The sequence below is a fragment of the Artemia franciscana genome, chromosome 21 (assembly GCF_032884065.1).
Source record: "Artemia franciscana chromosome 21, ASM3288406v1, whole genome shotgun sequence".
NCBI classification, from domain to species: domain Eukaryota; kingdom Metazoa; phylum Arthropoda; class Branchiopoda; order Anostraca; family Artemiidae; genus Artemia; species Artemia franciscana.
The window spans coordinates 8,524,439-8,537,671 of NC_088883.1; the positions used below are offsets into that span (position 1 = coordinate 8,524,439).

Here is a 13,233-nt window from a genome sequence, read left to right on the forward strand (position 1 = left end):
TTGTCTCAAAATTGTATGTTTTGCAGGGAATATAAACCTTAGACAATAAACATAATGATTAAATTTACTAAATGATTAAAATAATGACAGAATTAAATGACTAAATTTAACATAAATGATTAAAGTAAGGATGAATTGAGAAAGTAATGATCAAATTAAGAATGATTACTAAATTTTAGCAATGATATTCTGTAACAAAAACCCTGCTACAACGGTTGGTAATATGCGCATTAAGTGAGCATTTTTTTTTGTAATACTGTTATTTCTATCGTTTCATGATAATTTTTCACCAATAATCAGTCTAATTTCACCGCAGTTGTAATCCCGCTTTAAAAACTCAAAGCTAATGCTGTAACATGGCACTCCATTCGCATAATATTGCAAGGGGGGCGGGGGGGGGGGGGTGCACGACGAAATCCATCTTAAGGTTCAGTCTTAGCTCTCCATCATCCTGGTTATATCCTAGTCATTTACAAAAATACCGTGCTTTTGATAGTATCAGTCGACAAAGCTAATTTTATTTATCTAGAACCGAATTTTATTGTCCGCAAAAATTATATTTGTCGAGCCTATGCCCAAGAAGGTAGGGGTTATGGTAAATCCACCCAATATTTGTCTAAAGAACTTCTCCTCCTGTCGAATGTAAACAGTAACCTAAAAATGTATATTTTTGATATTTGTGTCCTGGTAAATGGTCCAACTTCCATTTATTTTTATCAGGGCAGCATTATATAGGAACGTGCAAGGGGAGTGGGTCCAAATATTGGTCGTTTAGAAGTTTAACAATAGAGGGGGATGAAACGAAAAATATAGGAAAAATTGTAATGTTCTGAAGATTTTCTGAGATAGATGGCTTAGCATCAAAGCCACTGTCTTACAAATAAACGTTTTTTTTTTATAAAAGATAATAATCACCTTTTTTTGGTTTATGATATAAAAAATTGAACAGGTATCTATATAATTAAAATAAACAAATATGTATAAATTAAATAAACAAATTTTTATAAATTAAATAAACAAATATGTAAATAATTAAACTGAAATAAACGAATAAGTGTAAACTAAATAAACGAATAAGCATAAATCGAATAAACAAATATCTGCACAATCAAAATTAAATAGAAATATGCATAAACTAAATAATCAGATATGTATATAATTAAAATGAAATTGACAAACTTTATAAATTAAATAAACAAATATGTATATAATTACAATCAAATTAACAAATTTGTATAAATTGAATAATTAAATGTAAATAATTAAACAGAAATAAACGAATAAGTGTAAATTAGATAAAAGAATAAGTATAAATCAATTAAACAAATATTTACATAATCAAAATCATATAAAAGTTTGTTTAAATTAAACAAACAAATATTAAATAATTAAACTGAAATAAATGAATAAGTGGAACTTAGATAAACAAATAAGTATAAATCCATTAAACAAATATTTATGTAATCAAAATTAAATACAAAAAATACATAAATTAAATAAACAAATATGTAAATGATAATTATTTCTGTAATACAGCTCACCAGTTTTTTACACATAAAGAGAATTCCGGTTGTTTCTTTCGTTGGTCTTGGCAAAAGCTGCATCACAAAGGCGGGAGGGGGGGCTATCTTTTCTATTTTTTTCAAATTTCTAGCAAACTCTAACCTTTTTTATTTCTACAATAGAAAACTAACTCTTCCGAGAAAAAAAAAATTGAATGACAACTCTGGTGGCTGCTTCCTTGAGCCATGACAAAACTTGCACCATGGGGGATGATACCTGCTGAACCTTTTTTCGGATGTTTCTTGCGAATATAGAGAGAAATTGTAATTCTCCAGAGAGTAGTAAAACTTTTTCGGTTTTTTTTATATAAAGCTGTGAACTGACAGTATCTTCTATTTTGGTATAAAAGAAAACTAATCCTTCAATAAAAGAGAGTGAATGACGACTTTGGTGACTGCTTATGTTAGCCGTGACAAAACTTGCACCATGGGGGGATTGTACCTGTTGAACCTTTCTTTGGCGACGTCTCTTGCAAATACAGAAAGGAATTGCGATTCACAAGAGTTTACTACTTCCTTACTTTTTTCATAAATCTCTAATGGACTGTAACTTTTTCTTTATAAGGAAAATGACCTGTTCTGTGAAAAAATTGTGAATGACAACTTGGGTAGTTGCTTTCGTTGGTCATGACAATACCTGCACCCCAGAAGATGGCAGCTTCTATATAAATCTATAACAGAATATAACACTTTTTTTATAATAGAAACTGACCCTCCTAACGGAAAAGAGTGACTAACAACTACCCATGGCTGGCTGCTACCCTTGGCCATGCGAAAAATGCACCATGGTTGGATGGTACTTGCTAAACCTTTCTTTGGCGATGTCCTTTGTGAATAAAGAAAGAAATTTTTGCTCTGAAAAATGTAGTATAACTTCGATATTTTTTTTTATAGCTCCATAGCAGAATACTGCTTTTTCTGTGATCTAAAAAATTAATTTTTTTTAATGCTTATAGATTAAATGACAACTTGGATTGATTTATTTGTTCCCTATTTCTACAATCAAATTAAGAAATAAATACAAATAATTTCAAAATTTTATTAACTTTTATTTACAGCATGTTTCATAAAACTTTATGAAAAGATAATTACAAACTTCTCATCAGCTCAAAAAAAAAAAAAAAAAAATCAAAAGTATATTCTGAAATGCAAAGGTTAAGCTCGGCTCTCACGTATCTAACGTACAAATTATTGCAGAAAAGAAGAAAAAAAACTCGAAATAAATAAAAATGAAGTTGAGCGAAAATAAAAGGTTTAAGCCAAACTTAAAAAGGATTTGCAACTTTTTTCTTTTTGTTAGTTACTGAAAATGAATAAATTTGTGTAATTTTTGCTCAAGCACACAATTATGGACTATTGGCATTCGTTTGCCAAATGACACATCTATTCATAGCGTATAAATAGGAAATAGTGGCGTCAATTTACTAAAATTTATGAGAGTGGTAAGGGGGGGGGGGCAGGATTTATCTTTCAAAATCAAGATGATTGAATTTGTCATGATTGGTTTGCGTTCTCAATGAAAATACCAAAAAAGCCATTTTCCCATAAAATTCCTCAATAAATATTTGAAAAATCTAGGAAGGAGGGAACAGTTACCCCACTCCCATTGACGCCACTACAAAGAAAATTGTTAAAGCTTGATCCATACCGGTTTTAATATATTGCATTTGATATCTTGATATGTTTGACGTAGAGAAACTTAATAAAACTATCCATGTTTCACTAATGTCTTTGTGTATACGAAATGCGAAAAGATGTTAATAAAACACGTGTTTTGGATATGGGAACGTTTTTTCTTAAATATGGCCACTGCTTAGATCAAATCCTTGCAAATTTTTACTTAATGTGATCCTAGTTGTACTGCAAGTAACTGTACTCAAGATAATATAGAAGTTGCTATTTGACGTTTCAGATCTGATCCAGCAAAATGACCAAAAAAGAAAAAAAATTAAAAAGTTAGGATATTAATGCTTTCTACTAAAGAACTTCGTCAAGAATATGCGAAATTAAGAGTCAATTAAGAATTCAATATTAAAATATAAAACTGTTTGAAAAGTGGAACAAACGAATTTAAGTTGGAATGGCGTGCGTTTAGAGAAATATATTGATACTACTTCATTTATAAATTAAATTTTAATTCGTAAATAAAATTGTAAATTGTAGTACCTTAAATCTCAATAGAATTTATAATAAATTATGAATTATAATAGCAAATATATATTACTAATTAATTAACTTAGTATAAATTATTATTAAAACTATACTGAAAACACCTCTTTTATATTTGATAGAGCTAGACTTGATTCGTTTAAAATATATTAATTTCTGATTTAGTAGTTCTGAAACAGAGAAAATAATGAGGTAATATAAATAAAGCACAGACATAGAAATACTACCAAATTAAGCTTTTAAGGTTTGATCATTAAAAATAATCTTAGAATAGGTTTATTAATTAATGTAATAGCATTGTATATAAAAAGAAGTTTCCACTTAGATAGGTTTAAAGGGCAATATCATTTTCTGATATTGAAAAAGATGCCAATCCTTTCAACAATCATTAAAACAAAACAAGTTCTTTTACATCTTCAAAAAATGTGCGTTTTGACGCCATCTATATTCCGCTTTGTGAATATACTCCGATTTGCCCAGCGGTACTCAGCTTCGGTTTCCTCTCCAAAAGAATTTCGGCTAGCCCCAGGAGATGGCTCATTCTGGAATTTGGAGAATTTTTAGTTCAAACTTTTGACAAAACCATCAAAGGGTTGTAGATGGAAAGCATGCCACAAAAGCTGAGTAACACTGATACCATCGGACCAACGATGAGCCAAATTACAAATTACAGGGATCGCCATTCCATTTTGAGGAAGTTGTTTGAATTCTCTCATTAAGATTTTCTTAGCTGGCAGTATACAAGTTGAGATTCCACATTTCCCTTTTTCAGTTTTAGATTGTGTTTGTCGCACAAAAGCAATTTGTAATCTGGCTCATTGTATATACAAAACATTAAAATAAACAATTAAATAACAATAGTGTAATAGTTAACAATTAAATAAACAATAGTGTTACAAGTGACTAGCAGTAAATTAAGGGAAAATATTAATTTTCAAATTCAACATTGACACCACTAGAGTGGGAACAGAGGGGAAGATGCAACCCAACCTCTTAGAAAACAAGATGTTATTTAAAGAGTACATTTAATAGGGAAAAGGAAACAATCTCGCGCTAAATTTCTGGTAGAAACGAAGCTTCGGTAGTTTGTGTCCCCCCTCCGTTAAATTCTGGTGTTGATGCTCGTAACGTTCAATTGCAATATTTTTATTTCTGACTTATTCGCTTGCTAAAAATCGTAGCCACCGGAAGTCTTATTACATGTTTTCATTGTTCCAGAAAGTTTTGGTCGCCACAATTCTAGACGGGCGTTAAATCACTTCTAAATTATCGTAATAGGGTTATGATCATGCTATAACTAGAAGAGATCATACCTTCCTTTCATGCATGAATGTCCTGTTTTTCAACTATAGAAATCACAAGAGGCCGTGCCCTACTCTTTTGGACTAATCAGGCTTTGATACAAAGATAAATAGAAAAAATACAAACACTCTTCTACTTCCGGCGCTATTAGCGCTATTAACCTTATTCACTCATTTGATCAAAAATGAAGGAGATTTTCGCCAATTGAGACAAGATACTTCAACAGTTAAGAAAGGGGGTAAAGAGTATCGATTACTTATACGAATGGACACTGCTGTTAGTGTCAACAAAATAACCCCCAATGCTATCTAGAATTTGGTTTTCATTAGCCTTTCTTCAATGCAATAACTGAGCAAAATTAGTACAACTAATTAATTATAATTAATTAATTAGTAATTAATAATTAATAATTGATTAATTAATAATTAACAATTAATTAGTACAACCAATTAAAACTAGTGTAGTAATAAGTGCCTGATCTCAGCTTCTGAGAAACAATTACGAGGCTTGAAAGAATGCCTAGCCCTTGATGGTGTTGTTGATTTTTAGTTAAATTTGGCGCCAGTTGCCCCTCTTACAAAATTGCCCATACTCTTTAAAAAGGGTTTGGTGAAAACCTATGGTACTTTGTATAGCATTAAAGGTTTGATAAACTCTATTAAATTAGTCATTAAAGAGGTATAAATTTTTAGTTCTAATGAAATCCCTGGCCTGTTGGGTATAGAAATAATTAGAAAAAATGGTTATTTAATTGAAAAAATTACGTTAGGAGTTTTCTACGCCATATCCTTCTAAAGATAAAGTGGAACTGCCTTTAATTGAAATCTCTATAAATTTAATTTAGAATGATGGGGTATTTTTACCTATACCCTTCTACAACTCTTCTTGATTTATATGTTGTAGTGATGATAAATATTAAGATGTGACAAAAGATGATGATTGTAAATATGAAGATAAGTATAGAAGGTGATAAATATGTTCTTGATAAAACCTTAGTGGATATAAGGTTAATAAATTTTAAGATTGTAAGCAAACATAATTTTTCAGGAGTAATTTTACACAAATTTAAATAATTGAATTCAGCTTAAATTAAATACGTTTTTGTATCTTAGGCAGGGATGTTAATTTACAAAATTTTCGGGGGTAGGGGCAAAAGTGTTTTTCAGAACCTAGGGAGAGCAACAATTTCAACCTTTTTGTATATTCTTTTGAATGAAAATACAGAAAAATTCCACCATTTCCTCTCACTTGATATATTGCCCACCATATCCTCTCAATTGATATATTGCCCACCATATCCTATCAATTGATATATCACCCACCATATCCTCTCAATTGGTATATTGCCCACCATATCCTATCAATTGATATATTGCCCACCATATCCTCCCAATTGATATATTGCTCACCATATCCTCTCAATTGATATATTGCCCACCATATCCTCTCAATTGATATATTACCCACCACATCCCCTCAATTGATATATTGCCCACCATATCCTCTCAATTGATATATTGCCCACCATATCCTATCAATTGATATATCACCCACCATATCCTCTCAATTGGTATATTGCCCACCATATCCTATCAATTGATATATTGCCCAGCATATCCTCTCAATTGATATATTGCCTACCATATCCTCTCAATTGATATATTGCCCACCATATCCTCTCAATTGATATATTACCCACCATATCCCCTCAATTGATATATTGCCCACCATATCCTCTCAATTGATATATTGCCCACCATATCCCATCAATTGATATATTGCCCACCATATCCTCTCCAGTTGATATGCCTGACCTTAGGTTCTCAGACACCTTTCTGGAGCCATATTTAGCCTGTAGATCCATTCCTCAAGTTTGACTCTTTTAGCATCACCGCTTTCCTAGATTTACATCTGTGGATTGATGCAAACCTAGGTTTTTGATAAAATGGCTTTTTTTCAACATCTTAGTCCGACAAGTATGTTTTTTACATATATACAGTAAAACAAAACACACACCCATAGAAAATAAGAAAGTTTTTGATGAAAGGGCTAAGGTCTTTGATGAAATGGCTTTTTTCTATTATCTTAGTCCGACAAATATACTTTTTTATATATATATAATAAAACAAATCATACACCCATAGTAAATACAACATTTTTTGATGAAATATCTAAGATCTTTGATGAAATGGCTTTTTTTTATCATCGGATTGTTTTTAAATAAAACAAAGCATATAGAAAATAACAAGAAGAAGAAAGCAACCTTAGAAGGAAATTATTAACTAAAAAACTTGTGCTGCAGAATGTACTTTTAAGTATGTTTTAGTGGTGGTCTGTTTACTAGGAACTGCGTTGAACCAAAGAAAGTACTAATTTTAAAGTATCAAGGACAGTGAAAGTGACAATTTATTGTTTGAATTGATTCTAAACTACGAAAAGTTAGGAATCCAATCCTGAATGAAAAAGACATTTGTAGTATCGATACTTTTGTAGTATCGTGCACCAAATTGAAAGAGAGAGAAATGGTCGAGAAACTATGCAAAAAATACGGCGCGAAACAACGTAGGAAGGTGTGGCTTTCATTTGAAAGTAGATTTTTCAGGAATTAACGGATTATAAATATTTGAATTTTAAAGGACGAAAGGCATTGTCAAATTTAACTAATCAGTTTTGCTGATTTTTTTCGCATTTCAACGTGGCAACATGGACAAAAATGGATAGTAACCTGTAGATTTCATGCTTTCGGAACAACCAAAGAAATATCTTGGTTTTAAGTATGGATAGACCTATAATAGGTCCAAGGGTCAATAGGGGGGGATTTTTATTTTTTCTATGGAAATGTGCGTATTTTTTTCTGTGGAAAAGCGGCATTTTTCAATGAAAATGCGCCTTTCGTCTGCCCGGAAAAGGCAGCGAAGGTTTTTTTTGCTGTCTTGGGTACTACAAGGTCTTACTACAAGTAGAACATGAGTCTATTGACCTCAACGCGCACAAGCTCTACGACAGATTGAGTTAAGGTTACGGATACTTTCTGACCTAAAAGTTTATGCACCTGATATGGAGTTTACGTCTACGTATTCAGGAAGCAAAACTTCCAGGTTCAAGTTCATTTATTGTCAAATAATTGAAAAAAGAGCTTGAAAGTCTGGCTTCAAGTTAAGGAAAATAACCTTTTATGCTGAGGGACATGAATAGCTTTATTCCATAGGCCAGAGAGAAACAGAGAATTTATCTGTAGAAAATATTGTGACTAAAAAACTTAGACAAAAGGGATAAGAAAAGAAAAAGATTTACTGCTAGATCCTTGAAGGATAATTATTTAAACAACACTTCAAAATTAAACAGTTTCTTGAAAACATTCGTGCATAGACTTATTAATATGAGCTCCAAACCTAAGATACCAAACCTGATAGCATAATTACTTTTCCAGTTTTCTTAACCGTCTTTATATAAACTTGTATAGGATAGAATACCAAAAAAGGGAAAGTATTTTTGTAAACAGGATTGTACATATTAAATAAGTAGTACTAAACAAAAAGCAATTATGTCACATGTGCTAAAGCCCTGTTTGTCGTGGTGTAATAAAGTTTATAAGAATTTTATACCTAAAAAGCTTATACACACATTCCGGCGAGCATATTTGCCTTGTTTTAATAACGTGTAAAACAATCAGAAGAGACAACCCCTCCGTGTCGTTTCGAGCCACTGCCATTTTGAATCTGTTACCGGATATTGCTTCATTAATATGAATAATAAAAATAGAGCAATGTTATGCTTCAGTGTTATTAGTGCTATCCCCCTTATTCGCTTTATTATCCAATAGCGAGGGATCGTCAATAACGTTGCTTACTAATTAAGATAAGCTACTATACCGATTAAGATATGGATTAATTGCCACCTATTATGCTTAAAGGTTAAACCCGGCCTCAATTCGCCTTTCTTAAACGATATTTCCTGAATTGCCACCAAATAAAGATTCATTGGTTTCGATCCTTTCTCCTAAAAAGGACAACTGAAGAGGTAGATTTATAAACGACTTATAATCGATGTTTGAAGACGTTTTCGTTTTATTGAAAAGCGCAAAATTTGATAATAGATTATTTTTGATAAGTATAATTGTTTTTGATAATAGAATATTTTTGATAAGTAGATTTATAAGACGCAAACGTCTTGGTTCTTGAATTTTCGAAAGTTTGATTGCCAAACTTGGATTTTAATAGATCGAAGGATGAAATTTAAATTGCATTTCTGCAACAATATTAGCCAAAAATTTAAAAAGACGATTAAGTCTCAAGTTGCGCGACGGGGAATCTAAAAAGGTCAGTGAGAGATTCGAAATATGCTCCTTCTAAAAATATATATATGAAGATCATAGGGTTTTGTAGCTTAGCTAATGTTATTAATTAGCTAATGTCAAAATTATAAACGTTAAATTATGTTAAAATAATATTAAATTACGTTAAATATTAAATATCTAATATTAATGTTAATTAATATTTATTAATTAAAATAATTAATTAATATTTATGTTAATTAATAAAATATTAAATATTATGTTATATTATGTTAAAATAATGTTAAAATTATATAATGTTAATTAGCTATTGTTAAAATTAGCTAATGTTAGCTAATGTTTTGTAGCTTAGCTAATGCATGGAAATTAATAAAATTTGGCATATAAAAATAATATTTGCTTAATTAGGAACCATACAAGGTAACGAAAAAATAGATTGTGTCCATTGACTTAAATTTTTCTTAAAAGCTTCTGTGATAGATATCTTTATAATATATCTGTTCAAGATTATTATGGATATATTTTGAGACTAACTTAGGCTTAGTTAGTTAGTAAATAGATTTTGAATTAGGTGGCTGTACTTAAATGACGCAGTGGGAGCAGATCCCACATTGTGAATAAGGGGAATGGCGCTAACATTGAATTAGAATACATTTCATTTTATTATTTATCTTAGTGTAGAGGCAATACCTATTACTAGACTGAGAATGAATATTGGTATACAAGGCTGGGAAGGTGTGATTTCTTGTAATCGTTGAAGCCTGCATTTGAAGTAGAAGTTTAGTTTGAAGAAGAAGTAGAAGCCTGCATTTGAAGTAGAAGTGTAATTTGAAGAAGAAGTAGAAGCCTGCATTTGAAGTAGAAGTGTAATTTGAAGAAGAAGTAGAAGCCTGCATTTGAAGTAGAAGTGTAACTTGAAGAAGAAGTCGAAGCCTCCATTTGAAGTAGAAGTGTAATTTGAAGAAGAAGCTGAAGCCTGCATTTGAAGTGGAAGTGTAATTTGAAGAAGAAGTCGAAGCCTGCATTTGAAGTAGAAGTGTAATTTGAAGAAGAAGTAGAAGCCTGCATTTGAAGTAGAAGTGTAATTTGAAGAAGAAGTTGAAGCCTGCATTTGAAGTAGAAGTGTAATTTCAAGAAGATGTAGAAGCCTGCATTTGAAGTAGAAGTATAATTTTGAAGAAGAAGTTGAAGCCTGCATTTGAAGTAGAAGTGTAATTTGAAGAAGTAGAAGCCTGCATTTGAATCATTTGTGTAGGCGCAGCTCTAAAATTGCGTAATGTGGAAACAACCTTCTAAGGATGGAAAAGGGGGGGGGGAATTTTCTTCAGCTGGGTTATGGTAGCATTCTAGTAACCGTAAAAATAGGGAGGTATACGATATTTATTTCGTTAAAATAAAAAAAAAGAAAATGATTGTGAGATCTCCGATTTATCTTCCAATCCTCCTCCCCAATCTCGAAAAATTTTTCTAATTCACCTGTAAAGGTTAAGTCAAAGGGCAAGGGTGAATGAAGGAGAAAAAAGGTGCAATCTCTTCTAATCGTTTTATACATAAATTAAGGAAGTGAAATCTAATATTCGCATTGTTTCTATACGCTTCCTAAGGTTTGGAATCCTTACGACACTTATTATACCAGAAGGGTTTTAGTTAAGATTTAATAATGGCCTTAAGGTCAATCAAGCAATTAAACATTTATGCATACTAGGCCCGTTTAAAGGTATTTTTTCAAGTCTCATTAGGTTTGAAATTTTAGCTGTATTAGCTGGTTGGGAGCCTCAACTATTGGAAATTAATTCAGGGGCAATTTAAAGCAAAAAATGAATATTTTGCAAAAATAATGCAGTAAGTTAAAACTTGAAAAAAAATCAAAGACTAAATTTATTAAAATTTCAAAGAGAAAACAAAATTGAATGCCGACCCTTATTTTTATATATGTTTTTATTAATTATATATTTAGGTTTAATTGATTTCTATAACAAGTTTTCGCTATCATAATCCTTCTGAACCCATGTACTAGAACAGTTAGTATGATAGGGAACCCTTCTCCTCGCAAACATTTTGGGCCTGAATCGGAATTATATTGTTTTAATTAGGTTCGTTTCTTTTCTTCTTTTAAAATTGTGTAATGAATATAAAAAAGGTAGTAATACGGCGTAAAAAAAGTATTAGCTCATATATTTCGTATAATAGTTAAAAAACGAAAAATCCTGTTAATCAATACATATATTATTAATAAAACAGAATTCAAACTTGAGCAAAAGCGTTCATTTACTGCATTTCAAAAACTAGAAAGCCAAACGGGGAAGAGTTTGGTTTCAGTATTTCTGAAATTAAGTATATTTCGACTTCCAATGATAAATGTATTAAATATATATAAATAGCCACTTAGGCAAGAATCTATGGGAATATTTTTCGTCTTTTCTGACACGAAAAGATTTCAGCGATCATTGAAATGTTAAGCAACAGACTTAACTGTTGCCAAAAACTTTTCGTCAGAAACGACGAAATCGATTTCCAGTATCCTCTAATAAGAAAAATAACTATTGGCCATTCTAATATATATATACATACATTTATATATATATATATATATATATATATATATATATATATATATATATATATATATATATATATATATATAAATATATATATATATATATATATATATATATATATATATATATATATATATATATATATATATATATATATATATATATATATATATATATATATATATATATATATATATATATATATATATATATATATATATGTTCAAATACAAAATAATCACAGAAGCAGAAATTAATTATTGCCGAAAGCAAATAGCTGCAGCGAAAGGCCAAGGATATGTGAGAAAACAAGAAGAAAAATAACGCACAAAAATATCTATTCAACAATGATATCCCCCTGATTTTAATTACTTCTTTCCATTTAACAAATATTTTTTTGGATATTGGGGAAGAAATATCCAACAAAATATAGTAAGGAAACGTAAATACAGCCAGGAATATAAATATCTTTGACGAAATAAAGGTCAGGAAATATTCGCAAATCCAACCTAGCCTATTGCACACATAGCAAGCTTTTTTTTCAGTGTTGTCAGATAATTGAATAAAATTTAAGTTCAAAATTTTCTAAATAAGGTCAAAGACGTACGAAACTACTATAATGCAGGAAAAAGAAATTGTGTTAGGCAAGATTTTCTGGCTGGATTTAGGTACCTAAAAGATACATCATCTTTGGATTTCCCCGAAAGTAGACACATCACTAGTCAGATATTTAGTTCACCCGAGGTCAAATTTATGATCTTACGTAGACTTTAGTTTTATCACAGTTTTTCAAAATGCATATGTAATCACACATCTGTCGATCTTGAACTAACACTACTTGACCTCGAATGTATCACCACTTTATGTCCATTTTTAGTCACGTGACCATCACTCATGACCAAAACGGTGGTTTGCTGTTGCTTTGGTGAGTCATAGTCAGAATTGTGTTTGAACCCGCGCTTTCCTAAAATTGAGTAAATTTTAGTGCTTAAATTTTAATAGTTTCCTATGCCATTTATTTTAAGTTCATAGTAAATGAAAAACTCAACTTAAAATAATTATAAAAGAAATGCTATTTTTGTAGCTATTGAATTTGAAATATTTATCAAGTGTAAAAAAAGTTCAAAATTCAATTCTCAAAAATTTTGGTTTGAAAAGTTAACGCCAACACTAACTTGTTCCTATTAACTATATGCCTTAATAAATCATATGTCTTAATTTAATTAACTGCATTGAAGACTAAATTGTCTTTTAATTCTACATCTCTTTATGTTTGGCCTGGTTTACCTTACAGATAGGAAATTGCTCTCCCAAGCTATCGTCTTCGATATTCTAAAAAAATACGCGT

General features: G+C 30.6%; 1 protein-coding gene across 5 annotated transcripts in view; it reads right to left on the reverse strand.

The window, feature by feature from the left end:
* Positions 1 to 2,587: 2,587 nt before the first annotated feature.
* The window catches only part of LOC136041019 (sodium channel protein para-like), a 592,014-nt gene continuing 581,368 nt past the window's right edge, over positions 2,588 to 13,233 (reverse strand). For 4 of the 5 annotated variants that reach the window (XM_065725532.1, XM_065725534.1, XM_065725528.1 and 1 more), the window contains one exon: positions 12,128 to 12,849. In XM_065725532.1, coding sequence (XP_065581604.1) covers positions 12,692 to 12,849 — 158 coding nt within the window. In that variant the 3' untranslated portion in view covers positions 12,128 to 12,691. Of the gene's footprint in view, positions 4,274 to 12,127; positions 12,850 to 13,233 lie in introns of those variants that run through there. The other variant, XM_065725536.1, reaches the window with a different exon arrangement.